Source organism: Chionomys nivalis, chromosome 16 (assembly GCF_950005125.1).
Source record: "Chionomys nivalis chromosome 16, mChiNiv1.1, whole genome shotgun sequence".
Taxonomy (NCBI): domain Eukaryota; kingdom Metazoa; phylum Chordata; class Mammalia; order Rodentia; family Cricetidae; genus Chionomys; species Chionomys nivalis.
Window position 1 is genome coordinate 17,884,257 of NC_080101.1, and position 22,029 is coordinate 17,906,285.

At 46.5% G+C, this 22,029-nt stretch overlaps 1 protein-coding gene across 2 annotated transcripts in view; it reads right to left on the reverse strand.

The window, feature by feature from the left end:
• Positions 1 to 22,029, reverse strand: part of Znf462 (zinc finger protein 462) — a 132,600-nt gene that overhangs the window by 55,463 nt on the left and 55,108 nt on the right. For both annotated transcript variants that reach the window (XM_057790567.1, XM_057790568.1), the window contains exons 3-7: positions 16,351 to 21,971; positions 15,425 to 15,589; positions 12,971 to 13,074; positions 9,829 to 9,947; positions 6,525 to 6,716 (exon numbers count right to left, since the gene is read on the reverse strand). In XM_057790567.1, the coding sequence (XP_057646550.1) occupies positions 6,525 to 6,716; positions 9,829 to 9,947; positions 12,971 to 13,074; positions 15,425 to 15,589; positions 16,351 to 21,971 (6,201 nt within the window). The remainder of the gene's footprint in view (positions 1 to 6,524; positions 6,717 to 9,828; positions 9,948 to 12,970; positions 13,075 to 15,424; positions 15,590 to 16,350; positions 21,972 to 22,029) is intronic.

Here is a 22,029-nt window from a genome sequence, read left to right on the forward strand (position 1 = left end):
AGGAATTTTATGGTGGGGGGATCATACAACACGAGGAGCTGTCTTGAAGGGTCACAGCGTTAGGAAGGTTGAGAAGCACTGCTCTAAGCCATTTCTCCTGGGATTCTGGAAGCCAGCAGACAGTCTCCACCTCGTCACCACGGCTACCAAAGACAGATGTGGAATTACGTAGTCAACTCCAGTGTGACTTGGAACTAGTTATGAGTGTGCTTTGTAACAGGTGATTTATATTTCTGATGACCAAATGTCCCTCTTGGCTTGCAGAGAGGGGGATGGGCTATTTGACTAGGTTCCCAGGACATTGAAAGTCTACACTTGAACTGTTATCTATTTCTTCACACACACACACACACACACACACACACACACACACACACACACACACAAATGTGGCTGGCTCAAAAACATTAAAATTCACTGTCAAACAATTGAAGAGCATTTCAGGTTCCAAATCCCAGGCATGTGGGTTTCTTTGGAAGAGTCTATCACACAACCAAGTTCAAGATGATCATCAATATGAAGGGTTTCTATTTGCCACTCACGCCAGTGCTTAGAGCTTTTCCTCTGGAGACCACAGAGTGCAATCTAGAGTCTTTGCTACCACTCTGTTTCCAGGGAGTCACCAACTCTGAAGACTCTACAGTAGAACGGCCATGCCAAATTTGCCATAAGCATAAAATAAACTCCAGACTACATTTTATGAAGGAATTCTGATGTCAAAGAGGCAAGGTTAGTTGTGTCTGGTCACATCATTCTGAGACCAGCTGAACCTATTAAAAATTATAGTCAAGCCATTAAAATTATGTCTTATATCCCACGTGCTGAACGATGTAAATCTTTGTATCTTACAGTTATTCATGCAAAAGTCTCTATTTCATTACTGTCGTTTTTCGAGAAACCACCTCTCTCTCTCTTTCTTTTTCTTCACCCCAAGAGAAATCTGATTGCAATTGGAACCTGTGTGGAAGGTCTGATGCCCTAGCAACTAATTGGATCCTCTCAAAGGTTGAATTTTATGTCTGACCTATTTAGAGACCTGAAAAGCATCTCCACAGAAAGCAGGCATCCCGGATCTCAGTTTTTAGGTGTCAAGTAGCACCACGGTCAAGGTTAAATGAGTTGATTGTTTAGAGATAGCCTCGACACCATCCTCTTTTTGCGCTTGTCCACGTCACCCACATACTAGTGCTGTTAAGACTTTCCCCATGTCTTGCATTTGACACCTTGGGATATTCCACACATTAACCAAGTTGACCACGATGAGCTGCACCAATGAGTCTTTTAGAGCCATTGCATCATTTCATATCAGCAGACTGGTGGGACAATTCTTCCAGGAAAAGAAAAGTCCTACTCATCAACGAGTTTTGAGAGATATGTTCAGAGACATGAAAAATAAACTGTTCACTGAAGGGGCAACTGTATACAGTGACTCCAAGAGGCAGCTCTGTTACCTGGCAACCTTCTAGCAATACCCATCCCTCTCCAGCTACCCTGTCTCAACCTTCAGTTTCCTTCCCACACTGATGGTCAGTCTCATGCAGAGAACAATGACGATATTTCAAATGCTACGTGAAGGCAGATCTGCTCACTATGGCATGATGGTTGCATCAGAAACTCTCTGAGAGAACGGTCCCCAAGGCTTCATCTTCAAATTGTTGCCTTTTGAACATCTCTCTTAAATGGATATAAACTCGCTTAGCTCTGGGGAGTTTAGATAAGTCTGGGAACTCAGTACAGTGGACTGAATTGAAAACTAGGAAGCTTCCAAGAAACCAGTTACAAGAATACTGCATTTCCCAAATGCCTACCTGACTGTCCCATTTAGAATAGGAACAAAAGCATAGTACATCTACAAGTGCAAATACAGCCTTCGGGTAAGGGACAGAAGTGATAAAAATCAGGGCAAGGCCCTGAGAGTTTAGAAAGCATGCTTCAAAGGAAGGAAAAGTCATAAACTATAGAAAGACATAGTCAAGGAGAAATCCTTCAGCGTGCCCTGTGAAGCTTAGTCAACAGGTGTGGGCAGGGAGGAAGAAGTTCGCAGCTAGAGAGGGGAGCAAACATCAAGTTTGGTTGACGAAGGCATTCTGCAATGGGGAAAGAAGAACTGAAGTCAAATTTGAGTGAAGGTAGAGGACTGGGATTTTCAGAGGTGAGGCGCCTATGGTTCCTCATTAAAAAAAAGTGTTTGTCAAATACTCTATAATCTAAAATTTTAAAAAAGCAACTAAAAGCTAGGTGGTGGTGGTGCACGCCTTTAATCCCAGCACTCGGAAGGCAGAAGCAAGTAGATCTCTCTGAGTTCCAGGATAGCCTGGTCTACAAGAGCCAGTTTCAGGACAGGCTCCAAAGCTACAGAGAAACCCTAATCTTGAAAAACCAAAAACCAAGTCAAACGAAAACAAAAGGCAACTGAAAATGTTATGGTCACAGAACATAGTCACAGAACAGCCAGGAACAGCGGCAGAAGCCCAGGACTCCCAGGCTCTGAAACCTGTAAGTTTGAGGGCAGCCTGAGCTACATGATGGGTTCAAGACCAGTCTGTCTTAAAAAACAAACAAATCACATTACTCCTTACATTGCTCTGTTACCTCAAAATTGCCCAAACCGAAAAAGTTCTCATGGCTCATTTTTACAATAATTCATAAAATCAGAGACTCCTCCAATGGAGTGGTATAATGACTAAATTCTTGGTGTTTTTCTCAGTATTTAACTAGGTGTCAGGGTGGAGAGCTCACCTCTCTCTCTCTCTCTCTCTCTCTCTCTCTCTCTCTCTCTCTCTCTCTCTCTCTCGTTCTACCTTCCGTTTTAAGAGTCTCATGGTAGCTAATTCTTAAAGCAAGCAAGGTCATATGGCAGAACTGGATAGGCAGAAGAAACAATTTGTTAGCTTGCTTGGTTGGTTTTGGCCAGGGGAAATTCAAGGAGGAAAAAGGCAGGACATGGCTGAATTACCATTTACATATCCATTGCTCATGTCTTGTGTAGCTTCTCGGGCCTAAACCAACCTTATGGCTAAACTCCATTGGCCTACTTTCTTTGTTACTTTATATCTGTGCCTGTACACAGTTCTCTGGTCTGAAAGCGCAGACTTGGAAACAGCCTGAGAAAAGGCAGTCCTATATTTTATATGGCAGGAGAAGGAACATGGTAAACACCTCCCTGCGGAACACTTCCTTCTGTTGACAACCTCACTGTCTCCCCTTAATGCACTGTTTTGAATAGCAAGTGAGTGCCATTTCCCATTATCCAGCACACAAAACCAATACCACACACAACCGTCGCTTTTCTTCCCAACCACTGATCATGCAAAGTATTTAGAGGAGTCGTGAAACATGTCAAGACTGACAGCTCAGAGCCCAGGAGCCCTGCTGAAGCGCAGAACAGGTGTGTGGCCAGGCAGCTGGGGTTGAGGGCTGCTCTTTACCTCCTCCTAGTTTTCCTTTCTCAGCTTCCCTCCCCCCTCATTCAGCGCATCCCTCTGGGTTAGGATTGAGCAAAGACAGAACCTCCCCCACCCCCGGACTATTTCCCTCTGCCAGAAAGAACTGGCTTGTTCTCAAGACAGCAAGCGTTTGCCCACTGCAAAACAGCAGCAAGCGTGTCAACTCGTTTTACTCTCATCGCTCACTAGGGATTTAGATAGCCAAGGACATACTGGTCGTTTCCCTGGGTTTATGGATCTCCACTCCCCCTAGGCCTGCAACACATTTTTGGTTCATGCATTCACAGGGTCCTGGCATCTGCTGTGTGGGAAACCCTAAATGAGAGCCAACAGCCCCACAGCTTCTCCCTATTAAAATGTGCAATTGGATTTCACATGTGTGTTTCAAACACCATTCAAAGCATGATTTACAGGCTACCGTCTAGCCCCACAGCTGTTTTTCCGTCCTCCAGTCTGAGCTGTTTCTAGGAATCCGCCACGAGCTGCCTGGCAAATTGTCCTCCTAGCGTGGGCCTCCTAAGTCATTCCTGGCCGTGCTAAACAATGCAAGATCTAAAGCAGGGCTTGAAGAAAATACTTATCGAATGCATACACTATTAATTACTCAGTCCACACAATTATTCCTTCACTAGAACAGCCTATCCGCTGCTTCCTTTCTGTTCAGCCCACCTCCTAATCAACTTTTTTGTCATCAAATTAAACTAATCGTGGCTGGTCCTTGGATATAGGCTATTTATGTGCGTCAAAAACAGCACAGGGCCGGGGAGTTTTGCGCCGGTCTCGGGCAAATGGTTACCACCTAGAGAGTCCAAGCAAATGTGTCCTTTCTCAAGACAGAAAACAAAAAGCAGCACCACATAGAGGAAATTACCTTCCTGCGGCTGTGAGCTGCAGTCACTCAATGTCAGACCGCCGTGTTGTTGAGAACCCACCCCTCTCCACAGTCCAGCTTCTAAGACTCTGACACACACACACACACTCACTCACACACACAAAAGAAGGTTGTGCTTCATTCAGGCGTGGGGCTGTAGTAAGCTCAGATGTGCGAGCTGATGTCTTCTAAGCATTTCATTTTCTGGTGCTGGAGGGCCAGAACCGTCTTGTGTTTGTTTAGGGTTTGTCTCTGCCTAGACCAGCTTGTAGCCAGCACAGGTTCGGAGAGTTGGCAGCACCCAGCTCTTTTTAAGCTGGGTGGAAAGGAATGAGCGGGAGTCTAGGGGATCAGTTTAGGGGATCCCCTTATCCCGGGACGGAGACCAAGGATCCCCTTATCCCGGGACTGAGACCAAACTTGCAAGGGAGATGAAGGAATGTTTGATACTGAGTGGAAAAGGCTTTACCAGGAATAGTATTTAAGTGGATCAGTTTCACCCACGTGGCTACAGGAGTATAGCTTCCATTTCAGATTAAAAGACAAGAATAAATAAATTAATTAAAATTCACATTAATAAAAACCTTACAATTCAGGTCAGATTTGATTTTTGCCCTCTGGACACAATACACTACAACCCCCGCAGACCCAGGGAAGAGAATCGGAGGGTGAAGGGGGCTATTCCTTTTTTCTTTCAGAGGTACTCTCATGCCACTGTAGCCTGGAGAGTCTTACAGAAGACACAGGCAGCACCGGCGTCCTTCTGCAGTTACAACTACATCTGTGGAGGTCATGTGCTCAATCCCTCATAGACACCATAAGAAACCCCCCTGTTAGTCAGAAGTTCTTATGTTCCCAGTGCTATCTGATGCTCAAGACTTTGTTTTTTATTTTAATTTTGATCTCAGGGCTCACCTCTCTGTTCCCGCCTATTCACAGACTTCACGAATAAAGATCATTCATTACTATTTTGATAGCCTGAGAATTAGTCTATGTTGACAAGCTGGGCTATCACAGTCTCGAGACACCTTCAAGAACCTCTTCATTTAAGCCCTCACACAAATAAGCCCAAATCCACACTCACTATAAATGATCCAAAAGATCAGAACTGTGACCAAAAGATGAAAACCACAGAAGTAAAATGGCCTCTCACCGACACTTCCTGTGTGTCAGACATAGCGGGCATTTAACGTGGGCACCTTGTCTCATTTGTCTCTCCGGACATGCAGCTGAGACTCATACATATCATTATTCAACCTCACATACAGGAATAGAAAATACAACAGCCTAGGGAAACACAACTGCCCGAGGGAGACAATAGAAATCCAGGTCTATGCTCCACTTTGTCTACTGAGCTCCTCCTATGGATGGGAGAGTAGCTCCTGGGAGAAAGGCCTGCCTAAGCTGGGAGAACTGTAGACCACAGCTCAGACTGGCTCGGACGTGCTGCAGAAGGTACCATGCATCAGAGAAGGTTGGAGCTCCAAGCTCTCCTATCATCTCCAATTCTCCACTAAGGAGCCCATCCTACAGGCATTCTGGGAAACCTGGACAACCCAGGTCTGACCAGAACAAGAAGGTGTCCCTTTGCTCTCAAAGCCATGCCGAATGACTGACTCCAACCCAAGATTGTCGCTTTGGTCACAGCGCACATCTCTCAACATCTTCCTCATGCCTGACCTTCAAAACTATGAAACAGTGCAAGGCAGTTCTAAACCCGTTTCCCAACTAATGCTTCCATGACAAATGCTAGCTATAAGAAAACACAGACGTCTCTAACATGTCACGTGACCCACTCTGATATGAGAGCCCCGATCACTCGCTCTTCCCATCTACTCTGAGCTCCGGCTAACTTACACAACCGACACGCCATACACTGCACAGAACATTTTTTTACAAGACGAGATAGCCATCAAAACAACACGGAGTCTGTCTTGTATTCTATTCCTGTTTCACGAGAATCTCCCATGGAAGAACCCAGCACTGGCGTGGCGCATCCTAGCCAGCACGATCCTCTATTGGTATCTGTGGACATTATTACTGGGGCACCATGCATATTTAGACTGTGCACCTCTTCCTACTCCAGAGCTTTCCTTTCCTTCCCTTCATTTGAACCAACATATTTTCACGTAAGCATTTCCTCTAGAAAAAAAAAATTAGTTCACCCCATCCCCTATGGTGATTCCATCTGGAGAACCCATTCTTACCATTGGAGTCTTCCACTTCCTCGGTGGGGGTCGCCTTTTGAGAGGAGTGGTGGGCGTGTGAGGACAGGAGACTGGCAATCCGTGGCCTGGGAAGGGTCAGGGCTTTTCCGTGAACCTTGAGGGAGTGTTCCTTCAGCTGGCTGATTGTCATGGTGGAAAAGGAGCACCAAGAACACTTGTAGGCATGTTCACCTAGAAGGAGATGGTGGTGAGGTAGAGAGGAAAGGTGGGAGTCAGGAGGAAGAGGGCTAGAAAGCAAAACCACACCGTTAATTGGCTCCCTCTAGAGATGCGCTCGAAGGGTGCTGGGTCTAGAAACCCTCCGAGGACAACTCCCTGCCCATCCTCACAACCACAGCTCCTAAAATAGAAGCCCTGAAGCTCCATGGGAAAGTCACCTGTGCCCGTGTGTCTCCTGTTCTAGCTATAGCAGTGAGGTTTTAGGATGGTTCCCATCTACTGTGCCACCTAATTCAGAAAGGATTAAATCTCTTCTTCCTTCTCTATGCTAAAAAGTGATCATGGCAGGTGGCAGTCGACAGTAAGTTTAATTCTTTATCTCAATGGCTTTTCCAAGCATGCTCTCCATCCACGGGAGAGCTACTGTGTTGATTCTCAAAGTTTAACTTTGCTGAACTACACAGCTCCTCATCTGACACATTTTTAACCATTTTCTCCCCACATCGATTTGGGGTTGAGGGTAAGCTCATCATGAAATTCCATTTCCTATCTGAACAACAGTATTGAAATGGAACGGGTCTTTGGGAGGGAGAATTATATGTGTTGAGCATAAGGGAGAAGGGGAGCATGGATACTGTTTTCAGCATCCCATAAATAATACATTTGAACTGAACTACAGCCCAGAAAGCCATGATCAAATTAAGTCAAGAGTGTGGCTGGCTTACCTTTGCTGTAACCCAGCTTTTTACATTTTAAGAATGAAGGTAGTCAGTGAGTTTGTCTGATATCAAACAGATAAACTCTAGTCTGATCAGTCTGGAAATCAATCTCATTTAGAGTAACAAGAAAGCAATTTGGCCCCCGATCTAATAAGCCTACTCCTGAGAGTATTAAGAAAATAGCTTACAAGCCAGGCATAGGGGTTCACACCAATAACCCCAGCATTTGAGCTAAAGCAAGAAGTTTATGAATTTGAGGACAGCCTGGCTGCAATAGCAAGATACAGTCACAAAAATCCCAATGAGCAAGGAAGGGAGATGAGGAGAAAGGGAGGGAGGGAGGGAAGGAAGGAGGAAGGAGGGAGGGAGGGATACACCCTTAATACAAGAGATACTCATTTGGAGTTTAGTATTATTTGTAAACTCACAAGGTGGCTCAGTGGGTAAAGGCATGTGTGGATAAGGCTCATGACCCAAGCTATAATCCTGGAACCCACACAGTAGAAAGAACTGACTCATGTAAGAAGTTTTCTGACACACACAATGGTACACACTCTCGCGTGTGCACATGGACACACACACACACTCAAACAATGGTGCACACAGAGAATGTAAATAAACAATTTGATGGAAAAAATATACTATTTATGTGGGAAAGATATGAAACAACCTAGATTTTGGAACAAAAGAAAACAATTAGACAAATGTAGGTATATGCTCTGGATGAGCCATCATTAAATTCTTGAGAACTTGTTATAAAACAGAAAATTAAGAATGAGTTGAAACATGAAACATACTTTACAGACATTATAATCACAACTGTGGAAAATAATTACACAGAAAACAGTTGACAGGAAATATCAAATATTAACAGTAGACTTTATAGAATAGCATTACTAATGACAGAACAGATTCCTTCTGTTTTCAAATTTCCTTCGATAAATATGCACTTTAAAAATGTAATTTCTTAGAGGTGGTATGTTGCCATGTTACTGAAGCTTGGCTCAAACTCCTGGACTCTGGGAATCCCCTGCTTCAGTTGCCCAAATACAAGAACCGAAGATATGCCCTCTCCTGGCTACTTAAATGTTTATTCTTAAGATTAAATTTAAAAACCAGGAGACGGTGAGTTCAAGGCCACTCTGAGCTACATAGCAAGACACTATCTATAGACACCAATAAAAATAAATAATCAACTGAGAATTGACAAATTGAAAGACTTAGAGCAAACATATGACTTTTTTCCAAACCAAAGATCTCTCAGTGGCTCAGAGTCAAGCTCCAATGGGGTACTGATAGCAGAATTATATGGCTTTTATTTTATTTCTGGATACTTCTTCTGGTCAACTACTGAGCACAGGAGGCTAGTCAGCTTACTAAGCTCTAGGAACATGCACTCAGCATAATGTTTTAAAGTTGTAGCATCTGGATTGTTTAAAGACCTTCACCTAGGCCAGAGCATTCACCTAGCCCCCCACTGGTAAAAATGGCTTTTGACAAGGCAAAAGTCAATGAGAAAAGCTCACCAGGGTGCTGTCCCTGTGGAATAATTTAGGATTTACATGAGTTTCTAAAAGTAAGATGAACTCTGAAGTTACTCATTCCTTGGACTTCAGAAGTTTTCCAGAGGCATAAAAATACTACCAGAAACAAGCCTACATGGCTAGCCTCCTTGCTCCAACTCAGATCCCCCAGTGGGGTTAAGGGCACTTGCGTGACTTAAGCAGTTTCCTGGCCCTAAAACAGCTCAACAAGTTTAACGATCATGAAGCAGAGGAAAGATATGGGTTCTGTATGAGTGGGTGGCAAAAGTGAAGACTCAGTCTCTGGGCAGCTTCTGTGAGACTGTTCGGAGCCAATGCTACAGAAGGCACAGAGAGAATTACGTAACGCCTCCCCTTTTGGAATGCTGTAGGGATGAAAACGATGATGGCTGTCACAGTTTAGTGCTCAGCCTGGGACGAATACCATGGCGTGACAGAAACAGCACAGCTCCTGGACACACGTGACTCAAGTGAAAGAACATGGCTTACCTAAGGGCATCTCCTGAGAAACCTCATGCTTTCTGGGTTTTCGGTTAGCTACATTTTATCTCAGTTGGTAGTTAGCTTAGTGGATGTAAGAGTTCCTTTTTAATATAATTCCATGATCAAGCCAAGGTAATTCAGAAATTTCTTTTAAAACCAAACCAGCATATTCTAAGCTCTTGGTAGCATCAACCAAACAAAGCATCGGTGATAACTTTGGTTTTCTGAACAAAATTTAATTTTGTATTCTCTTTAAAACTGAACACGCAGCCACCCCAAGAATAAATCATGCTCATTTGAAGAGACTTTAAATTTCACTCGAGGCCATGAGGTAACCAACTCAAGAGCCGCTGAAGAATCCCACGAGTACCAACTCACCAGCATGGGCTTTGAGGATGTGTGTCTTTAGCCGACTGTTGTAGGAGGACTTGAAAGAGCAGAGCTTGCAGCGGAATGGTTTGTGGTGTCCGTGATGGGTCTGCATGTGGCGATCCAAGCTTGAGATGGAAGAAAAGAAAACCAGGATTAAAAACCCACAAACATTTTCCTGTTGCCCGTTCTAACATCAGACTTTGAAGCTGTTCCGATTCTTCCCTGTTGTTTTCTAATGACACGGTGCGTCATTACCAATCAATAAATAAAGAGGCCAAGTTGCGAGAGGAATCTTAGCAGGAGGAGAATCTGGATTAAAGGATCTTTCTAGAAGCCCAGTTTGGTTGTACATGACTATAATCGTAGTACTTGGAAGGTAGAGGCAGGAGCATCAGGGGTTCAAGACCAGCCTTGGCTACATGGTAAGTTCTAGAAGAGCTGCATGAAATGAGAGAGAGAGAGAGAGAGAGAGAGAGAGAGAGAGAGAGTTAGTTCAAGGTGCATGGCATGCTCCTGCTCCCACCAGGTGCCTTGTCCTCCAGATCTCTATCCATACAGAGCATGCTGCAAGTGTGTTTCAAGGAACTGCACATGCAAAGAAGGGGTGAGCCGAAGCCCTGCCTGATAAACAGCAACCACAGTTTCTCATATTACTCTTCCAGAAGCAGTTTATGAGGATACAACTTAATTAGAATGAACCCCTAGCACTTCCTAATAATTATTAGTCTGAAAAATAATAAAGCTAACCAACAAGGTGTGGGATGTTCTCATTTGTACAGCACTCCAGAGGTCTGCATTCCATTCTCAATGACTCACAGGAACTCTTGCTCCTCACCACCGAAACATGTACTGTTCTTCCGAGCGCCACTGCTACATGGCCGATGGTCTCTGGACAGCTCCCTCTGGATGCCCTTTAGCTAAGCCCACACTCAACCTGTGCTACCCAAACCCAGCACACTTTCCTACAAAACCAGTTCCCCTCATTTCCGCAAACAACCCTGCCATTCTCTCAGCCAACCAAACTCAAGCCTGGATGCCACTTATACTTTGTTACATGGTCTTTATCGATTCATTCCTGACGCCAATCCCCTCACTTCTTAAATGAGCTCCTATTATTTCTTCTAAATTGATCTCCCTGGCTGAGCTACACAGTCAGACCAACTGAGACAGAATCCCAGCTATTTACTTATTAGCTATTTGGCCTCAGGAAAACTCTTTAGTCTCTTCAGGCCTCACTTTTTCTGTCTATAATATAGACATGATAATGGGGCCATAGCTCATAGGGCTGTTTTGTAAATAGAAACAGGTAATAATTGAAGATACTTAAGATAGTGCCTGCTATATCAGCAGGTGTAATAATTGTTAGTAATTATGAATATGTTACTCATTCCAGACTCTTCCTTTTGCCAGTACTGTAATTATAATGTACTAATTCCTGGCACTTAAGGACAACCTAATAGGATGTCTATTTAGGTAGCCAGGAGGTAACTTCCACTATTCCTTTTCACATAAGTTAAAGCTTATATAAACCAAGCTACCAGGCAAGGCCTCAGTGAGACTGACAAGTTCTCCTCCTCGGACCCTCTCTTCTCCCTCCTCTGGCGTCTCAAACTATGCAGGTTCTACTTTCCCGTGTTAAGACTTGACTCAATGTCCATAACCTATAAAACCCTCCCAACTCTCCCCCAGGCAGAAGGTGCATTGTTCTTTGTTAAATTTCACAGCACTCAGGACTGGGGAGATGGCTCAGCAGTTAAGAGCACTGGCTGCTCTTCCAGAGGACCCTGGTTCAATTCCCAGACCCACATGACAGCTCACAAGTGTCTGTAACTTCAGTTCCAGGAGATACAACCCTCATACATACATACATGCAGGCAAAAACACATAAAATAAAAATTAAAAAAAAAAATTTAAAAAGTTCACAGTGCTTTACTGAAATCTCATTTTAAAAAGTATACCTCATCTCCCCAGTCCTTTTGTTGCTGTTATTCTTTTTCATAAGTCAGTCACATCCCACTCTTCTTCATATTTTCCCAAGACAGAGTGCAAGGCGTATATTATTCTTTTATTCCAAATACTTTACTGAGGGCCTATGTGTATTGTGCGGTATGGTTTAATACTTAAAGAACTGAAAAGAACACCAGTTTTAGTGCTGCAGTACGGATTAGATGTTAGGCTCTGGACCAGAATAAAAAGTATGCCGTCTATCCTGCTCTCCAGAGACACATGGCCTCCTCCTGCTTTCGAGAGTTCCGCCTGTATTTGGTTTCCTTGAAGGGAACAAGTCTCACTGATTTTCAATTGCAACTCTTTCAAATAAGAGTTAAGCTAGCTACCTTCAATATTCTGACAGCCTTAAGAGGAAGAAAATTTATGTGACAAAAAGTTTACTCTTCTCAGAACCGACCCCCCATCACCCCAAATTCCCGCTTTTAAAGCTATGGTGGGGTGATGGGACATGATACATTCCTGCTTCTTACACTCCCCAGAATTTTTTTTTTAACAATTTGAAGGAGAGAGAGAGAGAGAGAGAGAGAGAGAGAGAGAGAGAGAGAGAGTTTGTTTCGCCACAGTCAGGCCACCACTTGCACAGGTCAGTTCTCCCGACTTCTCCGTGTGAGTCTCAGGAACTGAACTCAGGTTGCCATGGCAAGAGGTGCCTTCCCCTACCTCTCTACCTCCCTGTTCTCCAAGCACCTCCTAAGCATCCATAGCCTTGTAACCTTCCAGTGACTCAAGTAACCCGGGTTAACAGGACTCATTTGCCCATTTCATACCTCAACTTCCAAAACAGAATTTGATTTCTTTAAATGATCCTCAACTTTTGGCTAAATATTTGGACGCCCTAGCAGTATAAACTTCTTCCCTTGGGCAAACCATAACAATTCCACAAGTTCCCGATTTGTAAATGCCCATATTGGCCAAATCTAATGTCATCTTATCAAAACTCTTCTTAGGCCCATTTTATAGATGGCAAGAATGAGGGCCACAGTCCCTCTTTGTTTAGGGACACCTTAGCACAGGTAGGGACTGGGAGTTGAGCTTTCATGCTCATCTGAGTGTCTGTCTGTCTCCTGCTGCAGCTTAGCTACCTTCTCTAAAATATCCTCTTCCCAATGACCACGGCAGACAACCCAGTGACACTTACTTGTGTCGGAAAGCAGAAACAAAGGAGCAATACTGGCAGCTGTACTTGTCCTCGCGGGTGAACATGGCCAGGGCCAGGTGGCTCCTCTCATGAGAACGCAGCCCCTGCATGGACATCAGGACTCGGTCACATTGACTGCAATGGTATCCCCCCGGGCGGGTTTCAGCCTCCAACATTCCATCAAGCAAGCAGTGTCCACCATCCACCCGGCCCACCAGGGTGCCACTGTCGTCTCTGGCTGCTTCCACTCCATCCAGGAATAAGTGAGAAGGGTCCTCAGCCTCCTGCTAAGAGAACCACACACACACACATGCCCCACCAACAAAATAAATATCCATTGTTATCACCCCGGCTTCCTTCTTTACCCGTCAATCTCGCAAGCTTGTCAGCATTTCCTGGCAACGTTCTCTCCTCTGCCTCTCTGGTTCCCCACAGAAGGAGGGCAAGCTTGAGTATCATTTCTTTCACAGCAGTGTTGATTTTGGGGTGACATACTTTGGAACTAGTGACATGGGCTTTCCTGGTCTAAAGATGGTTTATTCATTACCAGTCTTAGAAAGAAATTTTAAATTGTGATCTCAATTCTAAAATAAAGTTGGATTAGGATTATAACTCTAAGAGAAGAAAGAAGGGGACCTAGAGAGAGAGGGGAGGGGAGGGGAAGGAGGGAAGGGGAAAAGCGTGGTCTAGCTGTGGTGGTTTGGATTGAATAGCCCCTGTAGATTCATTTTTTGCATGCTTAGTCCTAATTGATGAACCATTTTTGGATGGATCAGGAGTGTGTCCTTATTGTAGGTTTGTCACTGGGGATGGGTTTTGATGATTCAAAAGTTCATGTCAGGCCCAGTCTTTCTCTCTCTCTCTCTCTCTCTCTGTCTCTCTCTGTCTCTCTCTGTCTCTCTCTCTCTGTCTCCCTCTCTCTCTCTGTCTCTCTGTCTCTGTCTGTCTCTCTCTCTGCTGTCTATAGATCAGGATATAAAACTCTGAACTACCTCTCCCGTACCATGCCTGCTAGTTCTCCACCACACTCCACACACCTACCATGATAATAATGGACTACCTTTTTGACTATAAGCAAGTTCCCCATGAAATGTTTTTATTCATAAAAGTTGACCGCTGGGCTGTTGTGCGCAGGCCTTTAATCCCAATACTCGGGAGGCAGAGGCAGGCGGATCTCTGTGAATTCGAGGCCAGCCTGATCTACAAGAGCTAGTTCCAGGACAGGTTTCAAAGCTACAGAGAAACCCTGTCTCAGAAAAAAAAAAAGTTGGCCTTTGTCATGGTGTCTCTTCACAGCAATAGAACGGTCACTAAGACACAAGTCACCTAAGAATTTTGGGCCATTTGGAGATGAAGCTGAGGAGAGAACTTTGCTCCCTGCCTCTATCTCGCAGATAAAAATGCCACCTCCAAATGAAGGTTAATGTGTGATTAATTCCAAAAGCTAAGGAGCAGGCTGATTCATATGTCATCCACTTTTGAAGTAGCTCCTTGGACTACTGAGTTTTCTCTCACGTGAGTCTAGGAAGCAAACCTGGGACACACTACAGCAAAGTAGAAGCTACCTTCTTTGTCCCTGGGTTGCCAGTGTTTTCAAAGACAAGGGTTCAGTGTTCAAGAAAAGATAAGCTTTACCTTCAGAGTAAACAGGACACAAAAGTCAAGAAAGAGCAAATAATAAAAACATATTCCAATATCCAGATGAAAAGGGCAGAAACCTGAATTAACGTCTGTGTTCAGAAGTGGGAAGTACCTAACTATATTCTAGAAGGTACGGCGAAGAATTAGCAATTGAAACAGCAGCTGCTTTTGGATTATGATATTCAAAACGGATAGTCTAGTAAAGGCAGGGACAAGGGGAAGGAAGACACTGGCTGCATCATATGGAAAGATGAGTATAGCAGACAAACCAGGTCTCAAAGGCTGTTAGCTTTATATTTGATCAATGCCCCTTGCACAACTCAGAGAACCTAGAAGGAAGAAAAATGCGGATTCTCCTGGACTGTCACATGCTCAGGCAAATGACAGTATGGATGAGGCAGTGAGAGGCCCAGGTGACGGGAGCAGAGCCCACTCAATTCCTCCCATGGGCTCTGGCAATTCAGAACAATGATCCAGTGACAAGCAGCATGAAATAGCATGACCCCGAGCCTCCTTACATGAGAATGTAGGACCATCTTGGTCCACCAAACCATACCCTAGAATCAGAAACCATATCAAAGCCAAACCTTTCCCTGAACAGAATGATTCGGAAGGTCCAACCTGCAAAGAAATCAAAACAAGCTGAAGCGAGCCAAGCATAACTCGAGTGCCTGTATCCCAGGCCACAGTCTGCCCAGCGCTTCAAGTGATGGGTTAATAAATAACGCAGATATGCGCACGTGAATGCACACATGCACACGCACATATGTTCGCACACATACACGCCAGGTACCTGAACCTTCCCCTTCTTACCTTAACGGCAGCCGACACAGACGGGACATTGCCGTACTGGACATGTTTCCGGAGGTGGTTGCAGATGGCTCGAAGCGTTGGGTGCACTTCCACGCAGAATTTACACTTGTAGCCCACCACTTTCCTCTCCTTGATCTTTGGCACCTCTTCTAAGTGACCGAAAGGCTGGTAAAATACAGTGGTAGCCATCAGTACACCACACCCTCCCACAAAAACAGGCATTGCACTCTTAGAGTTTACTGGATATTGTACTTTAAAGAGGTTAAAAACCAAGGAGATAGAGAGGTAAGTATATATATATAAATCAACTTCATCAGCCACGACACATTGCCTACTAGACGCAGTCACTGGAACCCAGTTAGGCTCCGTCTGGTGAGGAGCGAGGTCTGTGGAGAAGCCTGTCGTAACTGCTACTAAGTTACCTGGCTTTCAGGCCAGTTTTGTCTACGCACGTGAAATGTTGAGCAGCTATTCCTTTAACGAACCTCTTGATTTAAAATTAAAAAAAAAAATCTATTCCTTGAGATGTTAGGTTCCTGACACGAACACTGGAGACCAAGCCATAGCTGAGAAGGGCTAAGGATACCAAGAAACAACCCACAAATGCCTTTGGAAAATCAAGCGTTGTCTAACTAGGCTTCAGCATACACTACTTGGCAAGAAGACATACATAGAAACCACCCAAACCTCCCCTGGGGAGCCATAGGAGGAGTCAGAGGGAGAAAGGGAGGGGAGCAGGACCATGGAGTGGGGTGAGTATAGAACGGGGGATAATCAAGCTCGAAATGTTTAATTGACTTATTGAGCTCTCTGGCAAGCTAAGTCACTAGGAAGCCTGCAGCAGTTTGGCTGGCAACGAAGAAGTGCATGTGGGCACCAGTGATGAGAGGCCTCCTGGGGGAAGGGAAATCAAAACATATCCTTACCCTCTCTTGTTTGAAATCTGCAAAAGCACCATCTGCATATTTCTGCTTGCTCAAAAGCTGTTTCCTCCTCTCCTGACGTTTGGCACGCTTCTGGAATTCCTCATTGTGAACGTTCAAGTGTGAGGTCAGCTCGGCTGTGCTTTGCAATTTGCTATCGCAGTGCTTACACTGGAAGGTGGAGTTCTGGAAGCGGGGACCGCTGCCGAGGATGACGAAGTCTCTCTTGAGGTCCCGGCTGTGGTGGTCTGTGTAATGCATGCACAGCAACTCAGCCGTGCTGAAGGACAGCTTGAAGCATTTGATGCAGCGGAACGGGAGCCACTCGACGTCCTGAGCTTCGCTCTCCACCTCGGTTCTCTCCAAGCCGCCTCTCTCTTCTTCTTCCATCAGTGGGGGTTTCTCGTGTTCGTCTGCATAGACAGCTGTGAAGTAGCCCCCCAGCTTGCTGGCATGTTGCTTCTTTGGGAACACCCCTGGGTGGCGCTTCATATAATGGGACACGATGCCTTTCTTGCTAAAAGACTGGAAGGAGCATAAGGAGCACTTTTTCTTCTCCACGGCCCGCCGCAGTTCCTCACTCAGCTGAGGGGAGTCGTCTTTGGGTGGGGATGGGATGATCACCTTGTTGGGTTTGTCGCTGATGGTCCTGGAGGCCGCAAGGCAGTGGGTGTAATACGCATCGATGTCGTGGCGCTTCTGGTAGTGGGCAGCCAGTCCCTTGCGGATGGGATTGGTGTAGGCACACAGGGCACACTTGAAGAGATTGTTCTTGCCCTCGGGCTGGGCACGAACATTATTGTGCTTGATCCGGTAGTGCCTGGCAATGCCCTTCCTCGTGGAACAGAAGTACTTGCAGAGTTGGCACCGGAACACAGTGTGGGAGACCAGATGCGAGGTAGAGAAGTGAGAAGTAGACATGGGATCCTCTCCCACCTCCTCCTCCATCACAGAGACCTGGGAGGGGCTCACTTCAGTGGTTATCTCAGGCTCCAGGGAGACAGGCAGCTTTGGGGGAGATGGGGAAAAGACGTCAAACTCAGGCTGGTTGTGGTACTTCTCATAGTGGATTTTGAGTTTCTCCAGCGTGCCGTGTGTGTATGGACACAGCTTACACCGGTAGGCACCGTACCCTTGTTTGAAAATCCTGCTCGTCTCCTCCACGTCATTCTGGGTTATGTCAGCAGACTGCTCCACATCATGCACAAAGTCCTCGGCGGTCACCTTGATGGCCGGGTGTCGCTTCTGGTAGTGGGTTAGGACGCCGTGGATGCGAGTGTTGATGTATGGACAATGCCTGCATTTGTAGACCGCCCCTGGGTTGATGTCGATATCCTGTGCGAAATCAGCAGCCTTCACTTTCATGCCCGGATGCTTCTTCCCGTAGTGGGTGAGGAGGCCATGCAAGTTGTTGTACTCAGACTGGCACACAGTGCACTGGTAAGGGGTGGAAGAGATGGCAGGGTTTGCTGAGGTCAGATGAATGCTTTTCTCTGGGGAAAGTCTTGCATCCTCTGGGCACTCGGCTTCCTGCTCGGGGAGGGGGGTGGGCAGACTGTTTTCACAATTCACAGGGCCTATCAACTCCTCGGGTGCAAGGATGGCCTTGTCCACACCATCTTTCTCCTTGATGATATCCAGCAGCACGGACTCGTCACCGTTCATGGCCCAGGGGTGGAAGGCTTGGTAATGATTGGTGATGTCCCAGATGGAGACAGCTTCAAAAACACAGTCCCTACACCTGTAAGTTTTGGCTTCGGCTGGCATGGTGAGTGTGGGAGAGGACGGGTCTGGCCCAGCCCAGAGTTTGGTAGCCATGTAGGTGTAATCGACATAGTGCTCCGGGTGCCTCCTTTGATAATGCAGAAGCAAGCCACTGGGCTCCATGTGGGAGTAGATGCACCACTCACAGTGGTAGCCAGCTTCTATCAAGCCATCCAGAAATGCCCATCGCATGATGGACGTGACTGTGGCCTTCAGGGCAGGGTGGTCTTTCTTGATATGCTTTCTCAGGGCATAGAAATAGGGGGAGGTATATGAGCACTGCCTGCATTTAAGCGCTCTAAGTTTCGTCTTGTCCCGCTCCATACCAGAAGCCGGGAGAAGCACACAACTGGCGGCCTTCTGGTTTCGGTCACAGAGGCTTCTGATGGTGGCCGTGTGCTGCCGGATGACATCTGCATTGGCCTTGAAGTCCCGGTGCTTCTTCTGATAATGAATGAGGACACCTTTAACCGTCCGGTTCCCGTAATCACAGTGCTGGCAAAAGAACATCTCCGTCTCCACGGGAGGGCATTCTCCCTCAGAGCTGCTCCGGTTGAGCTGCATGGGGGCAGGAGGCCGAGGGGAATCTTGGAGCCCTTCGGTCCCTCTCAGCATTGCTGCTGTGGGGGGGGCCTGTCTGATATATTTGGCAGTGACCTTGATTTCTGGGTGTCTTTTCTGGTAGTGGACAAGCACCCCCACAACCGACCGGTTGCTGTAGGAGCAGTGTTTGCAGTAGTAAAGCTCAATGCTGAGGTCTGGTGGCGGGGGCTGTGGGGGGGGTGGGGAACCCATGTTGGACATTTTGGGAGACAATGGAGCACCCACCTCAAATGATAATTGGGAAAGGGCAGAGCCTCTGTCCACAGACACCATGCGCATGGTTTTCTGGATCCTAAAGTACGAGGCCTTTTCTTCAGGGTGTTTCTTCTGATAGTGAACCAAGACAGAGTGCATGTTGGGGCTCGCAAACGAGCAAACATCGCAATCGTAAACGACCACCGTGTTGACAGCAGGGTCCTTCTGGTTTTCACATTCTGGAGTAAAAGTCTTGGGAGGAGTGTTTTTGTTAAATGTAGCTGGCATACCACCACCACGAGCCACAGGAGTGGATGTCGCCATGCTCTTGGGAGCCGAATTCAGAATCTCCCTCAGGGTCTGGGACTCAGCATTCAGCCCTTCCTGCTGCTCGACGACATAGCTTGAAAAGATCATGGCGTTGTTGATTTTGACTGTGGGATGCATTCTTTGGTAATGTGGCATCAGGCTCCTGACATTTGGGCTTGTGTAGGAACAAAAGCGACATCGGTAGATCAGGTCCGAATGGTCAAAATTGAGTACATTCATGGCCTCTGGGTGATGCTCACCGTAATGCTGCTGGAGGTCTTCAAAGTTGGTGTAGTCAATGTAGCATTCCAGGCACCTGTACACTGCGCTGTGGTCATTGGGATCCAAGATATACCTAAAGCTGAACTTAATGTAAGGGTGCATTCGCTGGTAGTGTGTGCTAACACTCCGGGCAGATTTGTTATTAAAGTCACAGTGTTTACAATAGTAAAGCCTTCCAGAATCACCGAAATCTGTATTTTCACTATTGTGTTCCGTCCCATAGATAGGGGGTTGAGTGTTCAGCAGGGCTGCGTTGGACACTTGGTGATCTTTCATGCTTGTTGAAGAGCCGTAATAGTCCTCTTCATCTTCAGAAAGCGTGAGTTCAATCTCGGCCCCGTTGGTGGCATTATAATCGTGGGTGATACTTCTGTAGCTGGGCTCCTTCTGGGACTCACTGGTGTCTCTGGCCCAAATCTGTTGGGCTGAGAAGGAAGCAGGAACCTCCAGGATGGGTTCTGCTGGCTCCTCTTCCCTGTCCAGCTCAACCTCTATCTCTACTTCATTGTCATCCTCTTCCTCCTCGTCGTCCTCGACATTGATGATGGCATCCTCCTGCAGTTTGGTTTGGTTGATTTTGCTCTGCAGGTTGCTTGCTATCTCGTCAATCCTCGTCCGCTTCTTCACGGGCGACAAATCAAGAGGAAAGTCATTCACCAGCTTCCTAGAGGCCTTAGCTACAAAGTTATTCTTGGAGGACAACCCAAGAATTGAGGTCTGACTTTTCTTCACAGTGTTGCTGGAAGAGGGGTGGCTCTCTGTCTCGTTTTCCAGTGGTAGGCTTGAGGGCTGCCCCTCGAATTTTGGCAAGTTGTCACAGAAGGAATGCTTGTGTTGCTGATGGACTCTTAGCCCTTTTAGAGTCATGGTGGAGTAACTACACATGGTGCACTTATAAGGGTGCAAGGGTGGGACCTGTGTGGGTGGCTGTGGCTGCTGCGTTGGTGGTGGCTGTGACTGGGGTGGCACCTGGTGTGGTGGCTGCAGCTGCGGCGGTGGCTGCTGCAGCGGCTGGGACGGTGGCGGTGGTGGCGGCGGTGGTGGCGGTGGCTGTGGTGGCTGCTGCTGCTGCAAGGGATCCAACATGACTCCTGACTTCCTACCGTTGATGCTGGCGCTCTCATAAGAGACCATACCTTCGTTCAGAGAGGAAGAGAGGCTTTCACTCTGCGAATTCACAGCGTCCCAATCGGACGTACCCGTGTGACACTGTTTGTGAGCCCCCAGTTTCAATGAGCTCTTACAAGTAAATGGACACTCATCACATTTGTAGACAGCGGTCTTTCCAGACAAGTGGATGTTTTCTATGTGGCGGGAAATGCTGCGCCGATGCATGGTGAGGAAAGGACAAAAGGGACACTGGAATCTATTCATGAACCTTCTGAACGGAATCCCCTTGGTCTCTAACAGTTTGTTGCCGTCAGAGCCCATCAGCTGCTCTGCAGTCAGGCCTGACGCCTGATGATCCATAACACTTAAGCCGTTCTCACTGTCCATCTCATTTAACTCCTCGTCAGAGCTAGAGTCATTCAGAATGCTGTTCGTGTCCAGGTCAGCTGACGAATTAGTCAGGTCAGACATTCCATACCGGGACCTATCTGTCAAGTTCACAAGGCCAGAATTATGAGGTGACTTCGGCTTCATCTGAGGGTAAGACATAGAAGAGAACTTGGAAGCTGAAGAAGAATTGGGTCTCATGATGGAGTTGCTGACGGAGCCCCTGAAATTGGAGACATTAGTGTTGGGCATCTCCCGGCTTGCAGCATTCATGGACAGGTAGGGGGAGGTGGACGTGGGGCTGGGTTCATTATTATTCTGCACTTCCGGCGCATTCGTCCCGTCTTGCTGCTGCCTGATATTAGAAAGGATCTTGACCATACTGCGGTGTTTCTTCATCATGTGGTCGCACCAGCGCTCTCGGCGGGGGGTCTGGTAGCTGCACCACTCACAACAGAAGTTGCCGCGAGACTTGGTCAAAGGCTTAACCATGGATTCTAAGATGCTGCGCTCCACAACGTCCGCTGGGAGTTCCTTACAGGGGTCCTGCAAGGACACGGGCGGAACCACAGGATCTGGCAGTGGGGCAGGGGCAGGTGGTGGCGCCGCGGTCTCCTTCAAACTGTTCAAACTGTTTTTGTGGTACATCTTCTGATGCTTGATGATCCTCGCCCTCCGAGGCGACTTGTACGTGCAGAACTGGCAAGAGAAGACCTTTCCAAATCCCTCGTGCATCATGATATTATAATTTAAGGATCCTGGCACAGGAGGTCCTGGTGGACTCCCTTCCGCTTGAGCTCCATGGACCTTCCTAGTATGTTCTATGAGGAGATTTTTTGACCTGAAGTAGCGTACGCAGAACTTGCACTGAAAAAATTTGTTGGTTGGTTTGGGATTAGGGGCAATATGCTGACCGTAATATCCTGGACTGTGGCCATAGTAACTTCCACTCCCCAATGCAGCTGCACTTTGACCTAAGGAGAACATTTAAAAGGAGCGAAATGAGAAAAGTAAAACAAAAAAGAACATAAG